Source organism: Fusarium tjaetaba (assembly GCF_013396195.1).
Source record: "Fusarium tjaetaba strain NRRL 66243 chromosome Unknown NRRL66243_c0000067, whole genome shotgun sequence".
Classification (NCBI taxonomy): domain Eukaryota; kingdom Fungi; phylum Ascomycota; class Sordariomycetes; order Hypocreales; family Nectriaceae; genus Fusarium; species Fusarium tjaetaba.
The window spans coordinates 21,872-49,848 of record NW_023501263.1 but is presented as its reverse complement, the minus strand read 5'-3'; the positions used below and the strand labels follow the sequence as shown (position 1 = coordinate 49,848).

Here is a 27,977-nt window from a genome sequence, read left to right as displayed (position 1 = left end):
AGAGACAAGAAGCAATCGAGAAGTTATAACTCTGCTCTGAAGCATATATGGGGAGATAACCTCCTCGGTCTCAACTTCCGCTTCTTTGGAGGTGAGTTCACAATCCTCTCCAAAAGCAGCGACCACTGATCCATCGGGACGCCACCTCGGTGAAGATGTCGGTCCACATCTTCATGAATAAGCATGAGAAGGATACGGAGAGTGAAGTGCGCTGAGTTCCCAGCTAAGCACGGGTCTTGGCACGCGACTCCAATTTTCTGAGTCATCTCGCGCTTGCTTATCATTTTACCCGTCGGGACATGGAAGACTTCCTCCACAACCTGGGAAGTGTCGATAGTTCTGATGGCGTGGAAACGCACGCCGCAGCTTCTCAAGAACGAGAGGCTTTCGTCTCGTTCATGGGCGATGAGGTAGAAACCGTTGTTCTTGACGATATTGGTGATCTCCTCCTCGAAGTCATCCATCGGAACGTACTTCATCCTTCCGAACCGGAACATATCCTCGAATTCAGGAGAGTATTCTTCATCCCCAACGACCCAATGATGAGACTCCACGACGCTGGCTGCTAGGTTGACATTAGGTTTGGGAGGCTTGGCCAATACATCTCCAAGACGTTCAGTATCAAGGATAGAGATGCCGATCTGGAAGCTGTACACTTGATCTTCATGCATTACAACGTCTGCGACGTCGATAGAAAGGATCTGGAAGCTTGAGTCCTCTCCGTACTGCCATGTTTCGAGGTGTTCGTGCTGTATCCAAGACCAGCGCGATACACGTTGGGTCTCTATGGCGTATCCCATCACCCACTGAGGGACGAAGAGCTCTGGGCACTTGAACCAAGAGTGGTCCGATGATTCGTCTGATGAGTCGTCCATCTGATTAGTGTACAACATATTCGATGGTGGTTTGAAACAGTGTGACGATTGTTCGTAGGCCGAATGTGAACTAAAGAGTCGTGGTTGAGAGAATCGTGATGGACAGAAGATCAAGTTTCTATGCGTACAGAGTAGACACTAAGGAGATATTTATAGCTAGAAACAAAAGTTGATGGTTTTGTGTAAAGAGAAGCTTTGCAAAAACGAAAGCCAGTTCCTCAGAGTCATACTGTTTGGCTAGAGAAGCTCCTTCTTTCAGAGTTTAAACTTCACAACAGGCACGAAACCTTCACGATGCCAGCTCCCTTCGAATGAAAAGTAATGCAAGAACTTTAAAGGTTTTAGGCACCTAATTCTGGTTACTGCACGAGAAGAACATAACACAAAGAGCTGAGTCGACTATTCTCGACCGAACCTTGAACACTCTAAAGTACTGCATCGCTCAGATAAGATGATTGAACTATTAAGTTTCATAACGAGGGAATAAGAAGATTTGGAAAAAGTTTGTGAAGCAGGATAATTGAACTATTAAGTTTTATAACGAGGGCATTTGAGAAAAATTGGACAAAGTTTATGAAGAGAAAAGTATAGGAGTTCTTAACAAATTAGTCGTGAGATGCGCCACGCAAAGGGATGCCAAAGTATAAAAAACGTGCAGCGTCTTTATCTTGGTCCGAGTGAATAGCCACTTGAACTTGCGTTGTTTAGAACTTAACTGATGCTGTCAAGTAAATCTCCTCCCAATAGAAGACGGTGGCGAATGATAGCTGGCTAGGGAAGGAAAGAAGATTTAGAGGCGGTATCAAAATAAACTCAGCAAAAGGCATCCTAAACTTATCCTAAATTTATGCCAAATTACCTAAATCCTTTTATAATTTAGGATCACGGTTCTATATTTCTAGCTCCTCGAGGCAATATCAAGGGCTCCATCACTTTGCTGTAAGACCTTTCGCGTTAGACTGCCAACTTGCATACGATGAGTGAGAAACATGTATATTTAATATGGCGATGAGAAACTCCTGGGAGTAGTGTTTGTGGGGAAGCGCATTATTCTTGATACGTATATACATTGCGAATAAATTCTCATCAATGTCTCCATCATGTTTCTAATTGTGACTGTTGGTATAAAAAGCCACCGCTGTTATTGGATATATAAAATACTGGCAAAACAGAAACGTAACTCCACGCGCCAAGCGGCCCGGTCATTATTCCCTTCTTCACTTCATTTACTGCTGGGGATACGCTTGGGGAGGATAAGGCTGGGGCTGAGGCGGCGGCGACATTGAAGCAGGTGGAGGGTGGGTGTAGTTTGTCTGGCCATCGAGCTCACTTCCGTAATGCTGAGGAGGAGGAGACACTGCGGCGGGAGGAGGTGTAGAGTAGTTTGTCTGACCATCAAGTTCACTTCCTTGAGGTTGAGGAGGCTGTTGGTACTGCTGAGGAGGATACTGTCCGTAGTTCTGCTGACCTTGGTACTGTTGGTCCTGAGGAGAGTAAGGTGCGGCGGGAGGAGGATAAGCGCCCTGTTGTTGGTATGGGCTCTGGGCAGGTTGGTAAGGAGAGGGAGTGCCCTGAGGATACTGCTGCTGTTGTTGAGGAGCGAATTGGCCCTGAGTAGGTTGTTGCTGGTATGGCTGCTGGGGGACGCCCTGAGGTTGAACAGGCTGAACCATGGGTTGACCTTCATTGACCTTGGTCTCCATTTGGTAGTTGTTGTTGGGTGAAGGTGAGGCAGCGAGGTTGACAGCGAAGCGGCCTTCCTTGCGACCACGGAGGAACATGACGAGTGTCCAGACAAAAGTGACAATGAATAGGATCCTAGAAGTCAAGCGTTAGTCAACATTCTCCCTAACTCGAGGACTGAGACAACTTACCAGACAAGCGCACCAAGACCCGCGACGGCAGCAAGCATAGCCAAACCACTCTTGAAGAGAATAACATTCTCCCCGTCACGCTTAAAGATATTGCAAGTCTTACTATCCGTGAGACTTCCATCGTCAACACAACCATAAGCATTAACAGGGACGACGTATTTGGCACGTCTCGCAGCAGTGGCTGCCCAGGCGGCAAGCCAGAGAACCATCATCAATGCATCGAGACTTAGAACGGCGATGATGTGATATGCGTTTTGAAGACTGGGGATTTTCTCTGTGAGGAGGACGTATGCGATGACTATCCATGAGATGATAGCCTAGATGTGTTAGTGTTATTGAGATGAAATGATGAGAGGGAGGACGTACAATGGCGAGAGATAGAGCTTCTTCATCGAGAGTAGCATCGTGCATCAAACGACCACAAAGACCAACAATGATAAGAGAAATAAGAAACTGAAAGCCTCGAATTATGACAATCCAAAGCGGTGTCTGAAGAACATGGCCGCCCTCAACCTTTTCCTGAGTTTGTTCCATAGTAACAAGCAGTGTAAGTGATAGTCAAGCCACGAGAAGCAGCCAAGAGATGGGAAGTTGCTAGTGTAAGGGGCCAAGACGAGTGTTCGCTGGGAAGAATGATTTATGGCGCACCCTTTTCTTTCGGCTCGGGGGGGAAACACAACAGCCTTATAGGGACCCCGTTCACTTACAAGAAGCCCAAGGCAGATTTCGAGGGACGAGGGAACCCTTGCGGATGGCGTCGTTAGCGTACTTCAGCCGCAGTTCAGCTTGCCCGTTCGGGATGCCTTGTTGGCGCCGTTGGGCTCTCTTGGTGGAGGGGGGACAAGGCATGGTTTTCGGTCTGTCAAAGAATTGTCCGAGTTTCAAGGCCATACGCGTATATTAAGATAATCTCTCTATCTGTTTCTTCAACTCCGTATTTATTTGCCTTTTTCAAGAGTTCATCATCGTCGGCAGTCACACGAGTGTAAATGTCGAGTGCCTTGGTGGTGTTTAGTTTAATTGACAGCAAACGAAAACAGGGTCACAACGGTACCACCCTACCTAACACCCCTGCACAACACAAGGCACGAAAAGTAAAACAGACAAATGTCGTTAAAGGCGGAGCGGCTTGTGGAAATTGAACTTGACAAGTCTGGGCAGTGCGACAAGCCACTTGAAGCTATTGCTCCTTAAAATACTCACTGAGGCGTTTCACTAGAAGGGACGGAGTTTCTAGCTTGATCGCTAGGGAAATCGGCATTACATATTGACAAGTGACAAAATCCAAGGTAAGAGAGTGACAGGGCTCGGGTGAAGAGAGTGCACATACATACATATGTAGGTTGGAGAAGAAGTGCTTCCCAGTTGAGCATGCTGCGCGAGATTTGGTTCGAGGTGCAGATCCCTGTCTGTACGAAGGATTTCGCTAACCAGCCCATGCCGGTGTCGATCACATGGATAAGATCTCCCGACAAGCTTCTCACTCTCACTCTACCAGGGCGTTTATGTCTCTTGTCACACAAGCTAGCTAGTCGTAAAGTGTTCAATAAAAGGTGAGATTTGTTCCTCTTTTGGGAGATGTAAGACGGGTGAGGCTTGTCTTACTGGAGAGACTGGATGGGAGAATAGCTGAATGCGGAGAGTGGAGATGGCACATGGGCTGTGCTTGTTCAGCCGTTGGAGCTAATTTATGGAGTGGCGGAATGGGCGAGGTTTGGCAGGGAGAGTGCGGAATTGGAGGATGGGGGAGATTGGAGAGGATACGGGGGAGCCACTGGAAGGGCGTATTCAGCAAGATTCAATTAATAATGCAGTCACTGTAACCGTCTTCCGGAGTGCGAGACTGCCTTGCACGATAGAGCTAGAAGGTATGATGGGTATACCGTGAGATGTTGGATTTTCGAGCCGGAGGGCCGTGGTTCTCCTTGCATCTCAGCCTAGACACCCGCCTGCTACCCGTGCAGCCGTGGCCAATCTACAGGGATCCAAGTGAAACAAATCACATCTATTAAGTGTCCGAGAACGATGCTATAATGTAAAGGACTCATACCAAGTCCACTCATGACAAAACGCCTTCACCCGCCGCCCCGCTTCATATGATCCAAGCCATCCCATGCCCAGATATCTTTTTCGCTTTTATTCTCATTCAAAGTCATTCATATCGTCATCACCCTTCCCTTTACTGCTCGTTAGGTCCCTTGATCAGAACCTTGATCGCCTCTCCCTCCTTGACCTTCTTGAAAGCCTCCTCGGCCTGCTTGAACTCAACAACTCCAGTGATGAGCTTCTTGACATCAACCTTGCCAGTAGCGACAAGCTCAACGGCGAGAGGGTAATCACCGGCGCCGTAGCGGAATGAGCCGCTGGCTGTAGCCTCCTTGATACAGAATGCCATGATGGGGAAGGTAATGTCGGCCTTGCCCATGCCGCCCTGCACGTAGCTACCGCCGTTCTTGAGGACGTGGATAGATGCTTGGATTGAGGGCTCAGCACCGCTGGCGTCAATGACGACGTCAGCGCCTTCAGGAAGATCAGCGAGCTCGCAGATGTTCTTGGCGTTCTCCTCGGGCGCAATGCGCTGAGAGGCGTAGACGTGAGTGGAGGCAAAGTCCTTGGCGAAGTCGAGCTTGCTCTGGACGATATCGACGCTGACGATCTTGGAGGCGCCGTAGGCCTTTGCGACAGCGGCGCAGAGAAGACCAACGGGCCCAGCGCCCATGACAACGACAGAGTCGCCGGGCTTGACGCGCGCCTGCTTGACGATGTGCACAGCGACAGCGAGAGGCTCAATCAGCGCACCCTCCTGCTGGGAGACATTATCAGGAAGCTTGAAGCAGAAATCCGCCGGCGCAGTCCAGTAGCCGGTCAGAGTTCCATGGTAAGGTGGTGTAGCGGCGAATACCATATCCGGGCAGAGGTTATACTTGCCCGCGAGGCAGTTCTGGCATCTTCGGCAGGGGTAGCCGGGCTCGAGGGCGACGCGGTCGCCGACCTTGAGGGTCTTGACCTTGGAGCCGACTTCCACGATGGTGCCGGCGGACTCGTGGCCTAGAACCATGGGGTCCTCGACGACGAACTTGCCGATGGAGCCATGGACCCAGTAGTGCACGTCGGAGCCGCAGATGCCGGTGTAGTTGACGGCGACGAGGACATCGTGAGGGCTCGAGAGGGTGGGCTTTGGGCGCTCCTCGAAGGAGACGTCGTTGGGCTTGTTGAGGACGAAGGAGAGGTTCTGGGGGTGGATGTTAGTGAGACGTCATGAGGGGCCATGATGGCGGGGTATGATGTGAGGCTATGAGCTGGGTAAGACATACGCTGGCCATTTTTGCTGCTATTGAGTGAGTAATTGAGAGAAAATGAGAATTGAGAGACGAGAGATGAGATGAAGAGGAGGAATTGAGTCGCGTGTCGTGGGATGATTAAGTAGGTTCGTCACTCGTAGCTCAAAGTGGGATGTCCGTCCTGTCTTATATGGATCACAGTGGAGTTCAATCAACACCGTCACTATCACCAAGCGCAATTGCAATAATAGCCTGAACAACAAATCTCTGTAGACTACAATCAAAAAAATTCAGATCATGGTCTAAATCTGCTGATGAGGGCAGCGGCTCATATACCCCAACCTCATCACATGGTCCCTCCCTCTCACCTCACTCATAGAATTGCTAGCCAAATACCCGTCATGATGGTTACACCCCCACGGTTTTTACCCTCGCCAATCAAGAAGCCATGATATCGAGACCACAAGACCCGACAGGATTCTCTCTAAATATGGGGTGCTTGTCATGACGGGAGCGCTTGATGTTCTGATGGGCACTTTAACCAGAGCATTTAACCGCGCGAATGAGAAGAGTGGGATTGGTGGAGTAGGATCCGTCGGTGAGAATTAGACCGGGAAAGCTCCAAGGCTATTTTATAGCTGTAAGCTAGAGATCAGTGGATATTGGCATGGCATTGTTGGATGATCAGTCAAGAAGGAAGGGCTGTGGTTCTCAGATCATTGACTCAGATCATGATAGCATTGCATAGCTTGGCTGCCGGCTCGGTCCCGCAGACTTCCGGGCTTGCATCCGGAGCTTGGAGCAGTCACTTGACCATCATTTTCACCTTCAAGCAATTTATTAGTGCGGCAGGTGTTTAGCTTGATGGTCCAGTTTCATCTGTGTTCCTGCGTCAGCTTCCCCATCAGAATTCCGCTGCCGGCGCGGAGCTGCGGCTTTGGGAATAGCGTCCGGGTGGTGGATCCGGCCCGGGGCGGGGAGTCTCGGCGATGTGCGATGGGCAACATTAGCCGGTCTCCGCTGAGTGAACGAGTATGGGAATCCGTCAAGAGATAAAATTCTAGGGAGGAATTGACACATGTTCTGTGATCCAGTCACATTGCGTTGCGGATCTCAGCGGTGTTAAACAGTCGCAACACCAGCGGTAATGTGCGAGATGGTCAGAAAGAGGGCTTGCAACGAAGCTGTTCACGGCCGCAAGATTAAACATCATTGACATAGAACATCATATGCCGTCCAGGAAACGAAGCGTCAATTTTAACTGATCTATCACCAACTCTCGTGCTATCATACAACACTCTCATCAGTCACAAGCATCCCAGCATCAACCACTCCTTCTTCCCCATCCATCTAGTTGAGGTTATAGTGCTCCTCCTGGTGGCTCACAGAAGAGTGTCGCTTAGTCGTGCTCTCATGAGGATAGTCATGCTCGATGATAGGCTCTCCAAGGTGCTCTCTAAGAGTAGAGGGAGGAGCACGGGTAGCGTCAAGAGTCGCGCCGGGAGACTTGTGCATGTCATTCTGGTAAGACTCTGTATTGCTTAAGATGATGTTAGCATTGAACAACATCGCATGTATGAGGAGTGAGCCTACGATGGCTTTGACTGTGTAGAGGGAACGCCAGGCACGTTCTCTACCAGGGAGTTGATCCTGTCTCCTGTGCGAACACCCTCGGTCTGCTGGTTCTGGTTGGCTGTTGCATCAAGGGGAGAAACGTGGGAATTTGAGCCAAGTTCTCGCTGATTGTTTTGATTGGAGTTGTTGAAGGTGTTGTTAAAAGACTCGGCGTTGTTTGAGCTGGTATTGTATGTCTCGCGGAGAGAACCACTGTTGTGAGACTCTTGATGAGAGCCAGTGTTGCTGTTCTCAGTGTTGGAGGGGACCAGTGTCTCCTTGATCTTGTTCACGAGGTCGGCCATTTTGTTCCGGTCTTGAGTGTAGATGTTATTGCGTGTAAATAAAGTAGTGTTGTAAGTGAAGTGAAGGAAAGCTTCGATGTAAATTGATGGTTCTATGGCAAGACTTCCAGCGGACACCTCTCTTATATACATCTCATCTTCGCCTCTTACCCCCATCTCCTCACCACTTCCATCATTCTTCTCTAATCGATCACCGCCATGAAACACGCTCATTCGACAGCTCGGCTGCTGCGTCATGTCGAAATCGTCATGACGTCGAGTGATCGGCAGAGGCTCCATCACAGCGCGATAAGCATATTCCAAACCCTAAAATTAGCGCTCCGTTCTCTTGGTTTTTGTTCCTGGGGCTTGTTAATAATTGCCCGATTCTTCTTCGGGTGACATTGGCCAAGCCTTTTTGGTTGTGCTAAAAAACCCTGGTTCGGAAGACATCATCCGTGGGGCTAGAATCTTCCGCGGATGCATCGCTAAGATGTGCGGATGAGGGGGATTATGAGGTTGGATATTACGTAGATGGGATTATTGCTCCTCGGGAGTGAGAAGCTTGTTTGGGTGTGAAAGGGTACCACGTAAGCTCAGGTACGGATCATGATCGAGATGGATGGTCGAAGTGGTTGCACGGGAGTCACATGTGATGGCGCAATCATGAAGGCGACTAATCAACGATCTCAATTCAACGACGTCGCTTACGCACACTGTCCTTCAACAAGATAATCACCTCTTATACATCATCCAGTAACCAGCTCCCAAAGCAGTTACGGCCCCAGCCCACGGCATAACAACCATCACAGCAGCAACAAGGTTACTCTTTGCCTTCTCCTTCACAATCCTCCGTAGTTCCGCTGCCTCATTAACCCAAGGAAACTCCTTCTCCGGCACAGGCTTACCCAGAAACTCACAAATGGGCTCCCAGCCTTGTCCCATGCGATACTCTAGCAGCTGCTCCTTAGGCACCATTTCGCGTATAACACGATGATGGCGATCATATGTTTCTCTTGCGTTCTTGCGAGCTTCGTCAACTGTCTCTGCTTGGAAAAGACCTAGCATCTGCTTTCGCGCCGCTGGGCCAGCTCTCGACCCGACGAGTGGCTCCACGACGTTGACGGAGAACGCGACGATTGGGCCCCAGAGTTGTCTGAGGACACCCTCGTCAATGCTCTTGAACCAAGGCTCGAAGTCCCGAATTACGAGTATGACTTTAGCATCTGGATACGTCTCAATCAACCGCGGTGCGAAGACAGACGCTACATCGGTGGCGGCTTCGCATTCTCCCCAGATCTCATCCCACTGTCCACGGGTGAAGGGTTTCCCAGTGTATGAGGGAAGATTCGGGAATGAGGCGTCTGAGGCGCGCTCGAGCTTCTTCCAAGCTTCTTTGTCGTCGATGATCTTGAGGCCGTGGAACACGTCTTTGTAGCCGAGAACAGTGAGAGCCTCTGCCATGGATGCTGTGCCTGTGCGGGGGAGGCCGAGACAGAGGACTTTCATGTCTCGCTTTGGTTTAGGAGGAGGTGTGTTTGACATTTTGGGTGATTGGGAGGTGTGAAAAGGTTTGGGTTCTTTGGGATTCAGCTGCAAGATATTGATCTTCAGACCGCAAAATGAGCCGTCGGCAAGTGCTTACCACGGATCACGCTAACGCACCAGCGTAGGATTTCACAATTCAAGGTTCAGGTTGGGAGTTACTATGAAACACTATTTTAACGGTCAGTCCAATTGCATCTCAGTTCAATTAAGCCAATGGACAGCTTTGTGATTGATGATGCATTCGCTAGCGGCTGAGGCTCATTACCCTTCCACCACCTCCGAGCATCCGGGACGGAAATCCGTTCAATTTCACAGGCATCATCACATTGTGCACAATCACCTGAGACATACACCCATGGTCACTTTAAACAGAGATTGGTGAGTCACTTAAGAACAATTGATCATGATTTTTATCATTTGACTTCATTAAAGAACTATTTCCGCTTATGCATAGGTAATCTCAAGAGATCTGGAATATCCATCCATGATCCTCTTCATCCTCTCCTCATTACAGCCAACGGCGTCCTCTGTGGTTCATATCTAGAGTTTCCTCCGGTAGCGAGCTCATCGGCTCAGTCATTTCCTCCTCGTCCACCTTTTTCTTGAACCCTTCCACGTTCCGTTGTTTGCACCGTTTTGAGTTTTGGGGCTATCTACCTCTTCATTGGCAGAATTATAGCAAAGAACTTGTTCCCTTTACTGGGCAAAATTCGTTCACGCCTTCTTTTCGGCGTTGTTGCGTTGAGCAGCAGCTTGTGCGTCAATCTTCTCAGAGTCGTGACGCACGCTGGCTTCGCTCGAGTCGGGTGTGAGATACTCGCCGAAGGTGCGCTGCTCAAGATCCATGTCCTTCCACTCGACGCCCTGGTTCTTGCGGGCTTGACGGCGGAAGTACACGCGCTTGGCGAACTTCCAGGCCTCGATGCCGCCGAAGAAGAGGCCGGCGGCGATGAAGACGATGGCCCACTCCCAGGTGATGCCCTTGTGCTTGAAGACGGTGTCGCTGATGACGGGGATGTACTGGATGGGGAAGAGGGTGACGAAGCCGAGCATGATGGCCCAGAAGAGGAACTGGTTGCGCCAGACATCGTGCATCCACTGGGTGAAGTAGAGCTTGGAGCCGGGCTGCATGCGGAAGAAAGATCGGCGCTTGTCAATCATCTCCCAGGCGAGGAAGAGGGAGAACCATGTGAGACAGGCAAAGGTGGTGGCACGGGCCTTGAAGACGGTCTCACAGCTCTCGCTGTAGTTATCGTTACAATCCTCACCGAGCTCACCGTTGCCGAAAGCATACAGGCGGAGGACGAAGGCGCTGAGGCAGAGAGCAGCGATCCAGAGACCGTAGACACACATATCGATGATGAACTCGAGGGAGAAGACACCAGTCTTGAGAGAAATCGGGGGTCGGCGAAGAATACCAGCGACAGCGCGCTCGAAACCGAGACCCATGTCGGGAAGACCAGAAGTCATCATAATGATCCACATGATCTGGACGGGAGCGATAGGGAAGACGGAGAGACCTGTCTTGTCCTTGAAGACGAGACCGACAAGAAGGACGACGGCTTGGGCGACGTTGGTGGCGAGCACGTGGAGAATGAACTTCTGAATGTTGTCAAAGATACGGCGACCTTCCTCGATGGCAGCGACAATAGATGCGAAGTTGTCGTCGCTGAGAACGATATCGGAAGCATCCTTTGCGACGTCGGAACCGGCTTGACCCATGGCAATACCAACATCGGCACGGCGGAGAGAGGGAGAGTCGTTAACACCATCACCAGTCTGTCAAGTTAGCATGAGACATTGGAAAGAGACGACGGTGAGAACGTACCATAGCACAGAACTTGTCTCGGCGATGCAGGGCTTCAATCATGCGGACCTTGGTCTGAGGAGCACATCGGGCAATAACAAGAGGGAGGAAAGGAAGCTGGTCGACTTCATCATCGGTAAGACCATCGAAAGTAGTAGCAGTCATGACCATGGTAGCAGCAGTGTCCTCGGCGACGAGATCCATACGGGTAGGCAGGATACCGACCTCAATGGCGATAGCCTTAGCGGTCTCAGGGTGATCACCAGTAAGCATGTGGACGGAAATACCAGCCTCATGACACTCTCGGACGGCGGGAGCAGACTCAGGACGGGGAGGATCATAAAGACCAACGAGACCACGGAAGACGAGATCACACTCAACAGTGGTGCGGTCAATCTCATCACCCTTCTTCATGTCGACGTTGTAGGGCTTGGAAGCAAGAGCGAGGACACGGAGACCCATTCCAGCAAAAGACTCCATGTTACGGAGGATCTGCTCACGGAACTCATCGGTGATGGGGACTTGCTCCTCGTTATCCTCAGGGCAGTATGTAGCACAGGCACCAATGACACGCTCGACAGCACCCTTGGTGAAGGCGAAGAGCTGGCTGGTTCGGTTATCCTTCATGATGACGGACATGCGCTTGACATCAGAGTCGAAGGGAAGCTCGGCGATCTCACTGTACTGGTTGGCAGCGTCGTGGCTGGTAAGACGGAGACGGTTCCAGTCGAAACGAGAGGCGAGGACCTGGATGGCAATCTCGGTGGGATCACCGCGGGCGTGCCATTCACCGTTCTTCTCGTTGACGGTAGCAAGGTTGGCGAGAGAAGCAACTTCGAGGAACTTGACGAGAGACGACTTGGACTGGTTGAGGAGCTCGCTGATAGGAGAGAGAGAACCACATTCGTCACCACCCTGCTTGAGGGGAAGCTCGTGGGGCTGGCTGCGAGACCAGCGCATGTCACCAAGGGTAGGGTTGAAAGGCTCAGTGGTGTTCTCGATTAGATAGGTTCCCTTTCCAGGAGTCCAGGCTCCACGGGCAACCATCTTACCTTGGGTGAGAGTACCAGTCTTGTCAGAGCAAATATCGGTAACAGCACCAAGAGCCTCAAGAGACTTGAGGTTACGAACAATAACGTTTCGCTCAACCATGCGCTTTGTACCGGCAGCCATGGTGATAGTCAAGACGACGACCAAACTAGCGGGAATCATGGACAGACCAGTAGCAACGGCGTAGATAATAACCTGCTGGGAAGCATCAAAGTCGTTGGCAGCAAGGACGATAATGGCACAGATGACGGCAGTACCGAAGAGGTAGATTGCCAGACGGGAGAGCTTCTTCTGCAGAGGTGTGCCGACGTTGACACCGAGGAAACGACCAACAGCGTCGGTGAAGGTGAGAGTGTAGGCTTCGAGATATCGGTGAGGCTTGGCGGAACCATCGGCCTTGCGCTTCACGGGACGGACCTTGCTGTCCTTCTTTCGGAGGGCAGCAGCGATAGCGCCGATTTCAGTGCTAGTGCCGGTAGCGAAGACGATACCCTTGGCACGACCCTTTGTGACGGTGGATGAGCTGTAGGCGACGTTGATACGGTCACCGGGTCCGGTGTTGTCCTCAAAGACCTCATCCTCGTTCTTTCGAACGGGGAGAGACTCACCAGTCAACATAGCCTCATCAGTCTCAAAGTTAACAGCCTCAATAAGTCTACGCTAATTAGTAAACACCCCAGTATAAGTGTCAGACATGGGGTTCACTCACCGAATATCAGCAGGGATCGTATCACCGGTCTTGATTTCCACAAGATCACCGGGAACGACCTCAACGGAGGGAACCACCTTGGAGTCTCCATCGCGCACAACACTAGCAGTGGGAGAAGACATGGACCGCAGAGAGTCCATGGTCTTCTCGGCAGAGTACTCCTGGAAGAAACCGACAGTGACATTGAGACCAATGATGAAGGCGACGACACCACCCTCAATCCACGACTTGATACCGAAAGAAACAGCCATGGCGAGAATAAGCACCTTGGCAGACGTCAGTAATCATCGACATAGCGTCGGGCAGGGGTGTGAGCAGGTGGGTTGGGGGACCAAAGAACGACGGGCTGCCTAATCAGGTAATATGCAGTCGAGTGGCGCGAGGAAGAAAAAATAGTTCAGCCATCGAGATATGCTTAAACCATTAAACTTTGGAGTGTGTGGGGGCTAGGAGAGGAGGGGACTGGGCTGGACTCACCAGCGTCATGGCATTAGCGACCTGAGCGATGATGATCTTGAGGGGCTGAACGCCATCAGCTTCGCCGAGATCGTTGTTGCCAAACTTCTCATGTCGTTGTTTAGCTTCAGCCTCGGTGAGACCGCTGAGGGTATCAGTCTTGAGCTCCTCGACGACCTGGTTGAACGTCAAGGCGTGAGCGGGACGGCTCATGGGCTCGTTGCTCTGGCCAGAGACATGGTTGTCGACGGAGTCGTCCTTCTTAGCCATGGTTGTAAGTCGAAAAAGCTAGCAGTTTGCCAGCGTTGCTTATGTTGTTGTTATATATATCGACTCGGTGCTGGTATACATGAGTTGGGAGAGAGAGAAAAAAAAGACCCTTAAGCCTATGTCTGGGGATTCCTGTAAGATGAATTTGCAGGAAGCCTTTCGTCTGGCGTCGGAAAGGGTTGTTTTTGGAGATCTAAGTGAAGAGATCCTTGGGGAGAAAGGGAAGAGAGGAACGAGAATTGCATCGTGCGGGGAGATGGGGAAGGTCTTATAGACGACTGTCCCATCGTCGACGACAGACAGAGCAAAGCAGTCAATGCTTATCTCGCCAGAGTCTTGGCTCAAGTCACTATCTGGGTTGAGAGAGATGGATTTCATTCTTTTCTCCACATGGGCCAAGAGGCATTACCCAATTTTTCCTTCTCTGCGGTGCAGTTGCTCTGTTCCAAAGGCGGGGAGGCATTGGGATTGGGCATTCTGTGAGAGTCTTGGCGATGATACGAAACCTTGGTTTGTTGTTGTGTAGGTAGTGTTGAGAGTATAGTGTACGCCCCCCGGCCTTGTCCGACGAGTCCACTCCGCCCCGGGGGAGGGGTCCCCACTGCTGAGCGAGTGGTGATGGCGCCGTTCTGTACGGTAGGTTCAAGAGGCGTCGGCACGTCATTTGGAGATGGCTACCAAGCATCCTGTGACGCGGCGTGGCGGGCTCGGCATCAATTGGCCTTCCTGAGTGGGCGACCTGAGGCTTGGTATTCTTGGGAGACAAGGGTTAAGAAAGAAGAACCATACCAGTATCTTCACTCAAAGACTAGGTTCAGAATAAACCCGAACTCGAATTGCCTTGGAAGAGGGGACTCAAATAGCGGTACCAACAAAGATATCGTCAGTGCTGTCTGGGGTTTGCAGTGTCAGAGCCTTGTTTGAAGCCTTGCTCATTGTCACCTGGTGAGGCTCTCGTGAGGCTTCCAGGGACCTGACCCTTTTCTTCCCAGTGCCGTCACCGACGGTGGATACACGCTGTAACCGAGTTCAGTTCACTGCATTTTCAGTGCATATGGCCCCTAACTTAGAGCCGACGTTAGACGAGTGCCCTGTCCTACCTAAAGCTACCCCCTCCCCCTCTTTTTTTCCTCCCTCGCCATGACACACACCAATTGAATCAACTCTGTAATGTGGTCTGCTTCGGTGGTATTTTCTTCTCGACGAGGAAGGATCAGTATTGGCATTTTCTGGGCATACATAATTTCTGCCCGCCAAGTCGTCACGTCATTGGGTCGTGGGCAATCAGCACCGTCAACCTGGACTCCGTTTTATTGCTTTGTTCTTCTGGCCTGCTTTTTTGTATCTGCACGTTGGGTGATGTCGTAGACGTAGGCATCAATCAAGTTCCATTTGAGAGGCAATATTCAATTCACAGCTCACCTACGACAGAAAAGAAACGGGGCCGGGTATGAGCTGATTGTTCATCTTTCAGCTCGTGTTGTTGCGGCCCGGATTTACATCACGGAGGTCCGAGACTGCACGGCACGGAGCTGTTAATCCACATGCTGAAGCTGCCCGTTGTATTCCTGGCCAGTCTCGTGACTTGGAGCCATGGAGATCTTGGGGTTCAAGATCAGATCTCGAGATATGTTTGGCTGAGACGAACCAGCTGCTCAACTCGTTACGCAACTTTGCTTAGCTTATCCCCTTTGAGAAAACTCCCTCGCAAATCTTCGCCAAGGATGAGGTGCAGGCACTGCCCCCCTTGGCAGAGGAACTTGATGGTGTTAGTCACGGTCTCTTATCTTTGCCCAAAGTCTGGAGGACGCCTTAGCTAGCCCAAGTACCTCGAAGTTTAGCGTTTCCAGATAAACAGGGGCTCAACACGCGTGATGCTAGTGCACTAACGACAACGACACCAATCTCGGTGGCTTTTGCCACTGATCCGTATCTCTCAGCTGTCAAGCCAGTATCCGCCACGTGACCGGCTTCCACTGCTTCTAGAAGCCATCCCGGCATGCGAGTACATGGTACGTAATCAGTCCTCCACCAGATCAGCCAGGATTCTCCTCCAACGTGACAATAAGCTTAAATCATTGAAGCCCAGGTCCACTAATCCTGGTACACAATCTCCTTCAGAAAATCTCTGCGCTATTCCTTTTAGCCTCATTCCAACAGCGCGTCGAGCGACGAATGAGATGTCCTAGAGCCTGCGCGTTGCATTGCGATTACACACAACTTCTCGAGCAGATACAATGCCAATTCTCTGCGACTCACGTGCATACATACACTAGCCCTCCCTTGTCTCCGTTTCCTTACTAATGGACCCAGCCGTAAAATAGACGGTAAAGACATAGCCGTCGATCATTACCTCTCGCAGGCCAAAAGAGACGCCGGACGCGGAGACGCTGACGCCTGGCTATGGTGAACTACCAAGGCGGGAACAAGAGAAGCGCCGTATGCCGCAGCAACAACGGGGAATTAGGATTCCCTTTCGATCCACTCTAGACGACACTTTGTCCTCACAGAAACGGGGCGCTTACGCCTAGCACAAACCCATGCGAGGCTCCCACGGGAAGAGAAGAAAAATAAACGGGGTTTCACTCACTCTCCTACTGCCATTGGATCCGTTGTCTCCGGGTGTTGTCTCGGGGCGGACACAGCGGGGGCGTCAACCTCCCCACGGAGGTGCCCCGGTCTCCAGGCGGAGATGTTGTCTTCTTTTCTCTTCTCCTGAGAGAGAGGGGGGATTTAACCCGGATGTGTCGGTCTCGCAACACCTTGCTGCGGACGTGAGACAATGCGTGGGGGGGTTGCTTCGCTGAGGAATCGCAGCACCATTGATGGGGAACAATATACCCGGACTTGTGTATCTCCGTACGGAAGGAAAAAAGTAATTCTGCTGCAGGTCCCGCGACATGCAGCTTTTAACTTGCTCACCAACCATTGAGTTGCCGTTATTGCCGGAGAACATACGGACTGCAGCTGTTATAAGCCATCGATCTATTAATGGGATCATGAACGGACTTCGGCGTAAATATCGTGATGCTCGATCTTTCTTGTCGCGGGAACGGCGGCCAACGTGACCAAAAACCTGGGGACCCGGCGCCGGAGGTCTCTGAGCAGGAATTGGCAGGGTCTCCAGGCACGGACATGAACATCGGCCGGGGAGTTTGCGAATGGCCTTGATACACGGCAGATGGGTACGCTCGGGCTTCGGCGATCATCTCAACAAAACATCGGAGCACCATTGCGGCTCATCCTCGGAAGCAGTAAGCCGAGCCTCTTTCTCGCGAGCCATTCAGAACCGCATCTGTCTCTGTGAAACAATTAAGACTTCATCGTTATCAAACCGCAGGGGACTACCAAGAACTTGGCGATATGGAACTTGGCCGAAAAGCTCTCAAGTCCACCGGGTGATAATATGCCATCGTACCATAATTCGAAGGAACTGTGTCTTGGCTTTTCAAGAGCCCTGGCATAAGCGCCAGATTTCCCCAGGCTTCCACGATGGCTTGCGAGAACTCTGGGGTGAACCATTCAAGTGACGAGAGCTTCAGCCATGTCGACGCAGCCAAGCCGTTGGGCAATGGATGCGGTCTAGGCCTCCAGAATTGAAGGCCTCGAAATATGCGACGCTCTCGAACCTCTTTTTGATTTCTTTTTACTTCTCCATGGACGATCCTTGTGGGGGTTACAGATAGTGTTTGGTGACGAAAATCGAGCGGATACAGTTGAGATACTGGTCGGGCCTTTTCGGTGCTTTATCTCGATGGTGCTGCAAATTGAGATTTAGATCTATCTGCTACATGGAGACGGATCTATACTATGTCCCGTATACTATCTTTGTTTGTTACGCGTATCGTGGTGAGTTACAGAGTACGAGGTAGATTTTAAGAAACAACTCCAGGGTACGAAGGTCCACCCACCATGTTGAACCCAAGATAGATGTCTGAAGCCAAGTCAATACAAGGCGCCAAGTTGATCACCAAAAAGCTTCTCAACACGTGTAGCCACGATACAAGACAGCCTCGCAACCACCCACGATTCCTCTGTGACAATATTTCGCTGCAAGAGGATCAAAACGTGCATGCTGCAGGAAGAGCAAAAAGGAAAGGGAACACGAGAACAAACGGCAGCGGAAACGGACACGCCCCTACAGCACGCTTCAGTGCAGTTCAGTACTGGAGCGGAACGGTCAGCGGCCCCACAGACGTCTCATTGCCAAGCCGAGCGGTGTTTGGGTGAAGGCAGGGTTACAGTGGGGCGGCGGAGTGGGGAGTGGGCTTGGGCGGAGCCACTCGTAGCGAAGAGGTTGACAGAGGAGGACACGTGCCCTCCGCCGAAGGGAACCCCGGAGCGGACGGCGTCACATCAGGAGAGAGAGTTTGGTCTGGGGGAGGAAGAGGTTGGGACAACTTCAGTTCGAGAGGGACATGTCACTCCTGCTTGACATTGCTCATTCCATTACTTAACTCCCCGCGTCGTGCTTCTCGCCAAGTCCATCCTAGAGCGAAGAAGCATTTGACAAGACCCTTGGCTTGAGACAGGTCGTAATACGACAGCCATCCGCGGACCAAGTGGTCGGTTATATCGCAGACAGACAGGCAAAAAGCAAAGACAAAAGCCGACTGCCCGGTCCACGCCGAAGAAAGTGAGCAGATATTCGAGTCTCGATTGTGATATCTGTTCATTGCGAAGAGGCGAGATTGTGTTGAACTTAGCGATGACACGACGTCACAATCTTACAGCCCGCAACTAAATGTCCGAAAGACACAATCAAGCACACAGTCAGAATCCTGCTAAGCGATCGATGATGACCTCGGATCACAGAATCATCGACCGGATGGAAGGGACATGCAGGCTTGCAACCAGGGCCTCCATAAACGCTCATTATGACAAGAAAGCCAAGAGCGACAAGACCTCTTTTCTGTGGCACACCAAGTCGATGACCATCGCTGGAGGCGAAAACGCCCAGGCCGCCAAGATAAAGGCAATCAGACCCCAAACAAGAGACCAACGGTTCGAATATTTTCGTGTTAATCCTTGCTCGACAAAGTGTCAACGTGCAGGATTTCTCCTTCAGCCTGATCGACAGCCACCATGTTTGGCTCAACTCGCCAATGGCGAGATACAGAATAAAACGCACGCGACCATATTCAGAAAAGAGAACTTCTCTTTGATGCACGAGGGGGAGATAAAGGGCCCCTCCCCCGCCTGAGTGATCCTCTTGGCGCGTAACTCGACTTCATTCTGGTCTCCCGAGTTTAATGCATCCGGGAGGCGGTCCCGGTTGTTGTTGGTATTACCTATCGGACAAGGGTGGGTGAGCTAATCTTGACAATTAGAAACTCTGTTTATTAGTTATCGCTGTTGAGCTGAAGCTTGGCGAGAACTTTGCTGGACTAAGTGATGCACGGTTGAGAGAGTAATGTAGGTTGCGATAACGTTAACGTCGTTAATTAACATAGCTTAGAAACAGAAACCCAATTCGCCAATCCCCAACACCTTTAAACACTCAAGTCTTCGTTAGACCTTGGCCATATGATGAAGACAACACTTCCAATCCCCTCCAGGTCCCTGTCGAAAGACACTATGGCACCAAGCCTCCGTGGCCATCATCTCTCCATTCTGGAGCTTCCACGCAGTGACGCGGTAGTTGAGCGCCGAGGCCATGAGGTCGATCTCTACAAACTCAGGCTCGTCGTGGATCTTGTACGCCGTCCAGGGCTCGTACCCATCCTCCATGTATTCATCGAGGGAGGGCTCGGTGCGGGGTGAGTACACCTTCTGATCTGGTTCGCAGAGGACGGCGTCTTTGGTGATGTATTTGCGCATCACCTCTGGCTTCTCAGAGGTCAGGGCGCGCCAGAGAAGGGCGGAGGCGTCGAGGGTGCCTTCTTTGTTGCGGAACTTGATTGTGCCTTTCTTTGGTTCGCCCATTTTGATGGTGTTGTAGCTTGTAGTTTTGGTGAGGTGAGAGATAAGGTGAGTTGGTTGAGATAAGATTGATTCACAGTTGAAGAAGACGATGGGAATAAGTGATATGATGATTCCCCCTCTTGAATTGACGTAGATATTGGTATTTCTTGAATCTGCATCTTGTAAAAACCTGGCATCGTCGGATCCCTGCTTATCCTGACGTCAGAGCCGCGCAAACCCTCAAAGCAGGATCAGGATATTCCCGACATCCAATTGCAAGAACTCAGTAACAGGTTATTCCAATTCCAATTCACATGTTTTATTATTCTTGCTTTTTTGGTTCGTTTCTAGAAGATTGTCTCACTTCATGCCCGTCATCGGACTCCAGCCTTGGCGTTGAGAACAGACACCACCACGTTTCTCCGCCATTCGATATCGTGATTTACGGTCTATTCTTGGACGGGAAGGTGTTCGCTTTTCAACAAACTTTAGTTCAACGATAGACTCGTTGCCAAGATGAGCTTTCAAGAGACTAGAGGGGAAAAGTGGATGTGACGTCAAACAAGGGAAGACCCTGTGAGTGGGATTGTTGAATAATAGTTCAGTTTATTTGATTCATCATGTCGTGACTCGTTACAACCTTCGTCAAAAACTAAATACAATATTTCCCCACGGTTCTTGTTATACCCAAGCAACCTGTACACACTATTCAGACTAACCGTGTCTTTTTCCCTCCATCTACGCCCAATTCTGTAGCATAAGAGAAAAGGGAAAGCAAAATTGCGTCGTGCAGGATTTGTCTATAGACAAACACAAGAAAAAACAATTGTTCGTCGAGAACGTAAAACTTTAGTGAAATCGCTCCTTGATGTACACCATGGCTGCGAATCCAGCGCAGCACTTTGTGCTCATCTCATGCTTGCACCACGGACACTTCACCGTCATGGTAACACTCCCTGCGAAATCCGTTGAGCCAGCGCTCAGTACACCGTCCGGGTTGGACATGGCTTCGTAGAGCCTGCTTGGCATATCGTGGTAGCGCATGCAAGCGCAGCACTCGACAAACATCTTGGCGCTTGGTTCGCCGTGGTGCTGATGCTCTAGGTTCGATTGCCGACGGAGCGTCTTGATTGTCGCTTCCGGGTCAGAGACGGTCGCTCTATGGCCGCTCTGGACGGAGCGCAGATGTCCTTTGCTTCGGGGCTTGTGCTTTAGAGGCGGGTATGTTGGTGTTGAGGCGAAGCTTGTCTCGTCGGAGGAGACGGGTGTTCGGCGGTTGCGGAGGTTGGCGTTTGAGAAGGCTTCCATTACTCTGTTGGCGGCTTCTTGGATGGGGTCGATTTCTGGATCGGAGGGGTTGGTATCGAAACGGTCGATGGGCGCCAGTTGGGGGGAGTTTGTGTAGGACCAGTAGGGACTGACGGGGCCGGCGGTTGCGTGCATTGAGGGCTTGATGGTTGCGATGCTGGGGGAGTGGCCCATTTCGGATTGGGGAGGGGATGTGTGTGGTGTGCTCATGGGGGATACAGTTTGGATACCATCCGAGTATGAAGACTCTGATGAGCTTGTTGTAGGACGACGGCCGATAGGTGAGCGTGTAGTTCCCGGTGCGAGATGCTTTACCGGAGCGTGAACGTGCTGAGTGCGAATGGGGGCATCATTAGCACCAGCCAATCCCTTTGACACAGGCAAATCCGTCTTTGGTGGCACAGGCGGTCCGACAGAGGATGTAGTGCTCGTCTTGGAAGAAGCACTCATCGTCGACGACACCGAGTTCTGCGCTGAATGACCTCTGCTGAACGCACTCTTGGCAGCATCCTTAAGCTTCCATTTCGTAGGCACAGCGGGTTCTGAATCAGCAGTTATGGGTTTCGGTCGCACACCCGGCGAAGTCTGTTCATAACGGATGCTCGGGGGATTGTGTCTGAACAATTTGTCCTTTGACTTTGATGACTCGACCGGAGCGCTCTTGGCTTCATCGGACGCTGGTTGGGAGTTATTCAGTCGTGTTAGGAGTGTGAGAGATCCTCGCTTTGAGCTTCTTCGGGGCGGCGGTGGAGGGATGGAGAGGCCTGATGCTGCTGATGAGCGTCGGGCTTGGCCTTGGGGTTGTGTTGAGTTTGTTATTGGGGGACGGGAGACGGTGATGGTATCTTGCTGAGGAGGCTTCTCAGTGTCTTTGGCCTTGGCAGCTTGTTTCATGCTCTGGTTTGAAGAGCGAGGAGTGACGGATTGTTCGCTTCCATCTTCCTTCTTGATGTAAAGACCGCCTCGTCTGTTCAGACCCTGGGCCTTGTTGTACAAAATCTCGCTGTCGGGTGTGGTAGCGGTATTCTGATCACCCTCATCATCCGTATCAGCGACTGCACAATCATCACTGACAGAACCACGTCGAGCTCGAGCACTCCACAGGTAGATATTGACTGAACCCCTTCGACTAGGCGACTTGGCCGGTTTCGATTGACCCCTCGCGCCAGATGTATTGATCGAGATAGGAGGGTATGCTCTCCGTTTGGCATCTTCCTCTTTTTGCTGAGGATTGACCTTGAGAGGCGTAAACGACCCATGGCCGAGGAACGACTTTCGCATGGCGGGATGAACTCTGCTGTCGCCCTTGGCCTGGTCCTCGAGGACTTTCTGATGGAAGTCGTCTTTCTTCTTCTCGAGCTTCTTACCACCCAAGAAACCCGTAGGACTGGTCTCGTCGAACGAAGCACGCTTGATCTCGAATGACTTGCGGAATATAGAGGTAAGCGAGCTGGAACGACTGCGTCTGGGCTCTTCAGGATCGTCGTTGTTTCTACCAATCGAGAATCCCAATAAGCTCGACGAGCGAGATCGTCGCTTCTGTGTTGTTTGAGGCGGTACAGTTGTGCTGAGTCCTTGAGTTTGAAGAGACGGAGGCGGTGGTTGAGGTTTGCTCAGCTTTCGACCGCGGGGCTTGGGAGCGTTCTTCCAAGCTTCTTCGAGTGCTTGGTTCATGGCTAATTCTTGCTCCTTCTCCTTCGCCTTTCGCTTCTCCTCTTCTTTTCGCTGGAGTTCCTTTCGCTTCTCTTCTTTCTTCTCCTTCTTCTGACGCTCGTATGCTTCCCAAGTGGGTGATTGACACACAGAGCGCTGCTCCTCCACATCAGGGGGAAACATGAACGCCACGGTCTTGTGAGCGGGCTTATCGTCTGTGAGCTGCTCCGATGAAGATAATTGAGAAATTTCCTTTCCCACGGGCTTTCGGGGGATCATGTTTGGTGACTCTGAGCGCTCAGGAGCTGAGAAGAGAGGAGGGGGAACAGCGGAGTAGTTTCGAACAGGTGTAGGACCCTTCTTATCCTTGGGCACCAGCTCAAAACGCCGAGGTGGGTGGCCTGGGCTGGGTGGTACTGAGCCACTGCTATCAGTGCATGCCGGAGATGGAGGCACAGAGCCCTGGTGTGTTCGCTGAAACTGTGCGAGTACGTCAGCCAAACCCCCCAGAATTTCGTCTCTTTCTGTGCTTACATTGAGCTTCTTCTCCAGATCGAGCATTTGCTGCAAGCTATCTGAACGGGAGCGCCCTTGAGGCGCTTGAGCAGTGAGGAGCATGATGAAAAGTCCTTTCTGCTTTTGTTGATTTGGTGTCTTTTTTCACACGCTCAAGAGAACCATTGACATGAAATTGGGCGGGGAGGTTCTGTGAGACAAGGAAAATGTCGGGAGAAATTGCGCGTGAGTTGGGTTGGACAAGGTGGGGTGAGGACGATTGCTGCAGGTAAGCGCAATAATAATAAATCTGAGAACAGTTTGTCTCTGCTTCTCTTTCTCGCGGGTGTTTGCGTTTGTGTAAATCTGACCGAATGCGCCTAGAAACTGCTGCGTTCGGAGCAAGGAAGCTAAGGTCAAAAGCGGGTGATGATGTCTCGGATGGTGTTTTATTGGTAAATTGCTTGGAATCTTGTCATTCCAATTCGTCTTTTCTCCTTCTTTTCCTTCTGAGCAAATTGAGAAATCTCAACGAATGCGGGAGAAATTGCAACGGATGCGGTCGTGAGTCGTTCGTTGCAAAGGCGGTGGGCAAAATGATGCGGGTATCTCGTGATGCGGTGGGATTGACTCAAGACGAGATGAGACGAGACGAGCTAGAGCTTTCCCCCCGACTTTTTTCTTCTTCTTACTGTTGTACAAGCGGGAAATAAAAAGAGGGCGGGAATTGGTGAGAGGGGATTGCTCTGTTAATATGGTGACACAAGAGCGGAAGCGTTATCGGTGAGGTCAGGTACGGGAGGAGGATGCAACGTTGGTTGGGCTCAACAACATGCAACCCATTTACATGGATATGTAGGACATAAATTAGAAGGAGGAGAAAACAGGGATAGATTGTGAAGACGGGCAAGGGAGATTAAGTGTTTGGAAGAAAGAGTCAGTGGAAATAGAAAATTCCAGACAATTCCGCTCTGTTGAGCTCAGTTTGTATCTGGAGTGGCCCGGCCAAGCAGTGTCAGGCAATCAATCCAAACAAGCTTAGAATCAAGATGCCGATATCCAAGCTACCAAGCTGCAGGTTGGCAGTTCTGTTTTTCTTTTCTGGGCTTACAGTAGTTTTGACTAGCTGCAGATGGCCAGTCCCAAACCAGCTGAGTAGCGGGACGGTCTGGGCCAAGGATCATGATATCTCGACCTAGCGACGGTGCATCAGGCCTGTTTGTGTGCGTGATGCGATTGTCATTGCGGGATGGCGGCATCGATTTCTGGAGTATCCATTGAGAAGCCTGACTGGGGTAAAATCACTGCAAGACAGCCCAACAATGTCTGCATCCATCATGACTCTCAATTGCTACTGGCTATTCTGTCCCTCGACATCACCATCAATGCTTCCCAATTCTTCCCCTCACTTCTTGTCTCTTCAGCTAGACTCTAACCCTCAGCTGCAAGATGCTCGTAAGAATCAAGCAGTGGGTTTAGAATACGAACTGTCGAGGTGGGCACTAAAGACGTGCGTGGCTGAAAGTGTCATGGCCCGAATCGCGGGGCCATTGGTTCGGCACCTGCGGGAGTGTGTGTGGCCTTACAGAGACGAGACGAGCGAATCCTTTTTTAGACTTGACAGGGATCGCCAAAAATAGCAGCGCGATCATAAGGCGATCACCGTACACGAATAGAAACTTTTGTCTCAGTATGGAAGGATACGAACTCTTCGACTGAGGCGATTGTCGTTCTGGGGTTTAGCCGTTCTGCATGGAAGCTCGTTTAGGTCTTTTCTACGGAGTAAGTACTTTGCTTTTCGGGAAGAAGCGTGCGGGTAGAGCGAGCTGGAGGAGGGGCTGGCCGGTAAACTCGAACCGCTTATGCGCGATGGAGGCTGGTTGATAACGATAAAACTCAGTGTCGAGTGTAGCACAACGTGGCAGGCCTGTTCTCTCTAACTGTTCCCCTGATCCTTTGGGCCAAATGGTGTAACTATCCCAGCCTTCTGTCGATTAAATGGATGGTAATCAGAAGCAATCAGAAGCTCATGACATGATCCAACCACCCCGCTATCAGTGATAGCGGAAGTTTGTTAGCCTCTATGATACTTCCGCTAACACACTTGAGCTGCGCGATGATGTGATCTACCAACCAATGTCTTCTCTATGGCGTAGAGTTTCTGTGTAATTGATCGGGACGGTTGGGGCCGTGCATCTGGGGCTGGAAGGTTAGAGTGGAACGGATATAGCCCAACGACGAGCTTGGCCTGATACGATTGAGGCAACGTTAGATACCAGTCTCAGAGACTGTATCCTAACTCATGGCTTCCGCTCACCTTAACTCTCTACCACATAAAGATTATCTAGTGCAATTCCAACCACCAAACATCCAGAAGAGATCAAGTCAATTGCCAGCCTCAGGCAATACAGCTCGGCATCGATCAGCTCCCCGAAAAGTCTTACGGAAAATACGATCAATCTAAAACATTGACAAGGTCTCAGTTCCGTTCTGGAAAGATTTTCCGTTAGGTTCAGGTCTCAGTGGCCATGGCCGTCTCGTATTCTCGCATCCCCATGCCCGCGGCTGGGACCCTGCAAGAATCTGGGGCTCTGTGTAAATATAGCAAAACATCCACTCTTGTGCTTTTTGTCAACGGCCAACGCGATGCAAGACATTGCGAATGGGACATGGTTGAAGCGCCCAAATTAGATATGTAAGTCAATGATATCCTTGATTGGGATTTTAATAGAAGTCTGCATTTGCTTTGGTGATGGAGGATAGGAAGTGGGGTTGGGGTTGAGCTGGGGGCACGGTTGATGGAGCGATTTGACATGAGAGTTACCCTACAGCGAGGTTAAAAGACAAGAATGTTCGATGGTTGCACCATTTCCACGGGTATTGGGTTCTTCAGAAGCTAACGTCTAATACAAAGCCTTTCTTTGTTTTTTGGTTTTGGGTACATGTAGTTTCAAAGTCATAGGAGTATGTAACTTGACACATTGCATGTGTGATAGAGAGTCAGTGAACTTCATAGAATGGTCGAGTCAACTCTAAGTTGGCGCTGGTCAATGGAAATACAATGTTTAGTATATGATTGCGGATTTATACCAGAGACCTGCCATACATTGCTCGATCATTGCCTCAGACGACTCGAACCTCAATACTGCAGCTAAGAAGCAGAGTAAGCCCTTACTACGCCCAAAATGCCCATTGACCAGCAGAATGGCCACTAACACGATGCCGAGCCACACAACCTCTTGTACCTGCGTGCCCGAATAACACGATGTAACCTTTTACACCAATCCATGAATGCTGTGATTGTCGATGAAACAACAATATTCAGTATTGTGAGAGGGAGCCTGGCAACACAATGAAATCGGCATTTTTCGCCAGATCGTTAAGAGCTGTTTGAACTCAACCCGCTAGCCTCACGACTCAATGACGTCACCCGCCGTCCTCCAAAGCGCAACAGAGACATTGATTTGACGGAAATTTACCACAAGGTAATCGATAAGATCAATTGAGGATCATCAGAAGCCAACAGTAAAATTCCAGGCTCTTCCACGGCTCTTGTACGCCTGTCGCTCCCATGCGGACGACTCCCTCCAGACGCATTACATAAGCCGTTTTGATCCGCCACTCGGACCCAGTTATTCCGAGGGCATCTTATCCCCGCTCACGTGAGGGTAGCTCCTTCCGCCCACACACTTGCCAAATTGACCCAAAAATCTTACCGCGCTTTCAGCCAGCCGTTCGACTCTACCATCCACATCACCACCAAGCACATCATTCATCATGGGTAAAGTTCACGGATCTCTTGCCCGTGCCGGTACGTTTGCGCCCGCCCTCACGATGTTTCTGTCTTTTTCGCCGCCGCTAACATCCTCGCAGGCAAGGTCAAGTCTCAGACTCCTAAGGTACGACGACGGCACTCCCCGACATCGAAGAATCCCGACGAAAAACTCGATCACTAACCATCACGACACAATAGGTTGAGAAGCAGGAGAAGGCCAAGACCCCTAAGGGTCGTGCTCTCAAGCGCCTCAAGTACACCCGTCGCTTTGTCAACGTTACCCTCACTGGTGGCAAGAGAAAGGTGAGCAGGGAGAAGAATCACATACACACAGGTACAGGCGCTGACGATTCGGATGCAGATGAACCCCAACCCCGGCTCATAAACGACTCGTCAAAATCGACAGGAAATTTGCGGTATCGGGAAATGTTGGCTTTCGGACACGGTTCAACACAGCAATGGTTGGCTTCACTCAGTAATGGGATGATGTGATGGATTGGGTCAGGGTCGCAAGATAGGCTGAGCCCCCTTACGAAAAAAGAAATAAAAGGAAATGGCGAAGAAGCACCACGACTCTACTCGGCGTCCGGTGTCAGTTGTCACAATACAACAAACATTTGTTCGCGCAAGGCATTTTTGCTGCAACTGTGAATGTGGGCATCATCTGGTGAATGGGCGACGGGATCAAACTGGCTGATCTGGGGGTATCGTAGATGCTGCGAATTCTTTGAAGTGCTCGGCGAGTGACTCATGCTGATGGATGACATCTTCGATTTGTTCGTGCCTGAGGATACAGAATGCTTTTTGATGGAAATGTCGAACACCATGATCGTAGAACACCTCAAATTTAGCCTTTCTTACGCCCAAAGCTACTGGCAAGTTCGAGACCATGACCTCCAATAGATTAATTGATGATTCGAACATGAAAGCTTTCGGTCTCATTGCTCGCATCACGTGATATCAATTCCACCTTGAACTCTGCATTCTCGTAGGTAGCTCCCGTTACTCAAACAAACAACAGCACTTTCCTCGCCATATACCGCACTTCTCTCCCTCAGACCACCTCCCGACAAA

General features: G+C 50.8%; 8 protein-coding genes across 8 annotated transcripts; all 8 read right to left on the bottom strand.

Annotated features, from left to right (window-relative positions):
* Positions 1 to 23: 23 nt before the first annotated feature.
* Positions 24 to 893, bottom strand: FTJAE_3478 (QDE-2-interacting protein; the record flags this gene model as incomplete). Its single annotated transcript, XM_037349779.1, has 1 exon — positions 24 to 893. The coding sequence occupies one exon, from the start codon at positions 891 to 893 to the stop codon at positions 24 to 26; it is 870 nt and encodes a 289-aa protein (XP_037209408.1).
* A 1,208-nt stretch (positions 894 to 2,101) lies between these two features.
* On the bottom strand, positions 2,102 to 3,283 carry FTJAE_3477 (uncharacterized protein; the record flags this gene model as incomplete). The annotated part of the gene is made up of 3 exons (XM_037349778.1): positions 2,102 to 2,693; positions 2,750 to 3,066; positions 3,116 to 3,283. 3 exons carry the CDS (start codon positions 3,281 to 3,283, stop codon positions 2,102 to 2,104), a joined length of 1,077 nt encoding a protein of 358 aa, XP_037209407.1.
* Positions 3,284 to 4,928: 1,645 nt separating this feature from the next.
* Positions 4,929 to 6,072, bottom strand: FTJAE_3476 (d-xylulose reductase A; the record flags this gene model as incomplete). The annotated part of the gene is made up of 2 exons (XM_037349777.1): positions 4,929 to 5,981; positions 6,064 to 6,072. The coding sequence occupies 2 exons, from the start codon at positions 6,070 to 6,072 to the stop codon at positions 4,929 to 4,931; spliced, it is 1,062 nt and encodes a 353-aa protein (XP_037209406.1).
* A 1,308-nt stretch (positions 6,073 to 7,380) lies between these two features.
* FTJAE_3475 (uncharacterized protein) lies at positions 7,381 to 8,228 on the bottom strand (the record flags this gene model as incomplete). The annotated part of the gene is made up of 2 exons (XM_037349776.1): positions 7,381 to 7,570; positions 7,624 to 8,228. 2 exons carry the CDS (start codon positions 8,226 to 8,228, stop codon positions 7,381 to 7,383), a joined length of 795 nt encoding a protein of 264 aa, XP_037209405.1.
* Positions 8,229 to 8,663: 435 nt separating this feature from the next.
* FTJAE_3474 (uncharacterized protein) lies at positions 8,664 to 9,473 on the bottom strand (the record flags this gene model as incomplete). Its single annotated transcript, XM_037349775.1, has 1 exon — positions 8,664 to 9,473. The coding sequence occupies one exon, from the start codon at positions 9,471 to 9,473 to the stop codon at positions 8,664 to 8,666; it is 810 nt and encodes a 269-aa protein (XP_037209404.1).
* Positions 9,474 to 10,190: 717 nt separating this feature from the next.
* On the bottom strand, positions 10,191 to 13,768 carry FTJAE_3473 (potassium sodium efflux P-type ATPase fungal-type; the record flags this gene model as incomplete). The annotated part of the gene is made up of 4 exons (XM_037349774.1): positions 10,191 to 11,255; positions 11,305 to 12,988; positions 13,043 to 13,308; positions 13,520 to 13,768. 4 exons carry the CDS (start codon positions 13,766 to 13,768, stop codon positions 10,191 to 10,193), a joined length of 3,264 nt encoding a protein of 1,087 aa, XP_037209403.1.
* A 5,511-nt stretch (positions 13,769 to 19,279) lies between these two features.
* FTJAE_3472 (uncharacterized protein) lies at positions 19,280 to 19,693 on the bottom strand (the record flags this gene model as incomplete). Its single annotated transcript, XM_037349773.1, has 1 exon — positions 19,280 to 19,693. One exon carries the CDS (start codon positions 19,691 to 19,693, stop codon positions 19,280 to 19,282), a length of 414 nt encoding a protein of 137 aa, XP_037209402.1.
* Positions 19,694 to 20,521: 828 nt separating this feature from the next.
* Positions 20,522 to 23,251, bottom strand: FTJAE_3471 (uncharacterized protein; the record flags this gene model as incomplete). The annotated part of the gene is made up of 1 exon (XM_037349772.1): positions 20,522 to 23,251. One exon carries the CDS (start codon positions 23,249 to 23,251, stop codon positions 20,522 to 20,524), a length of 2,730 nt encoding a protein of 909 aa, XP_037209401.1.
* Positions 23,252 to 27,977: the final 4,726 nt, after the last annotated feature.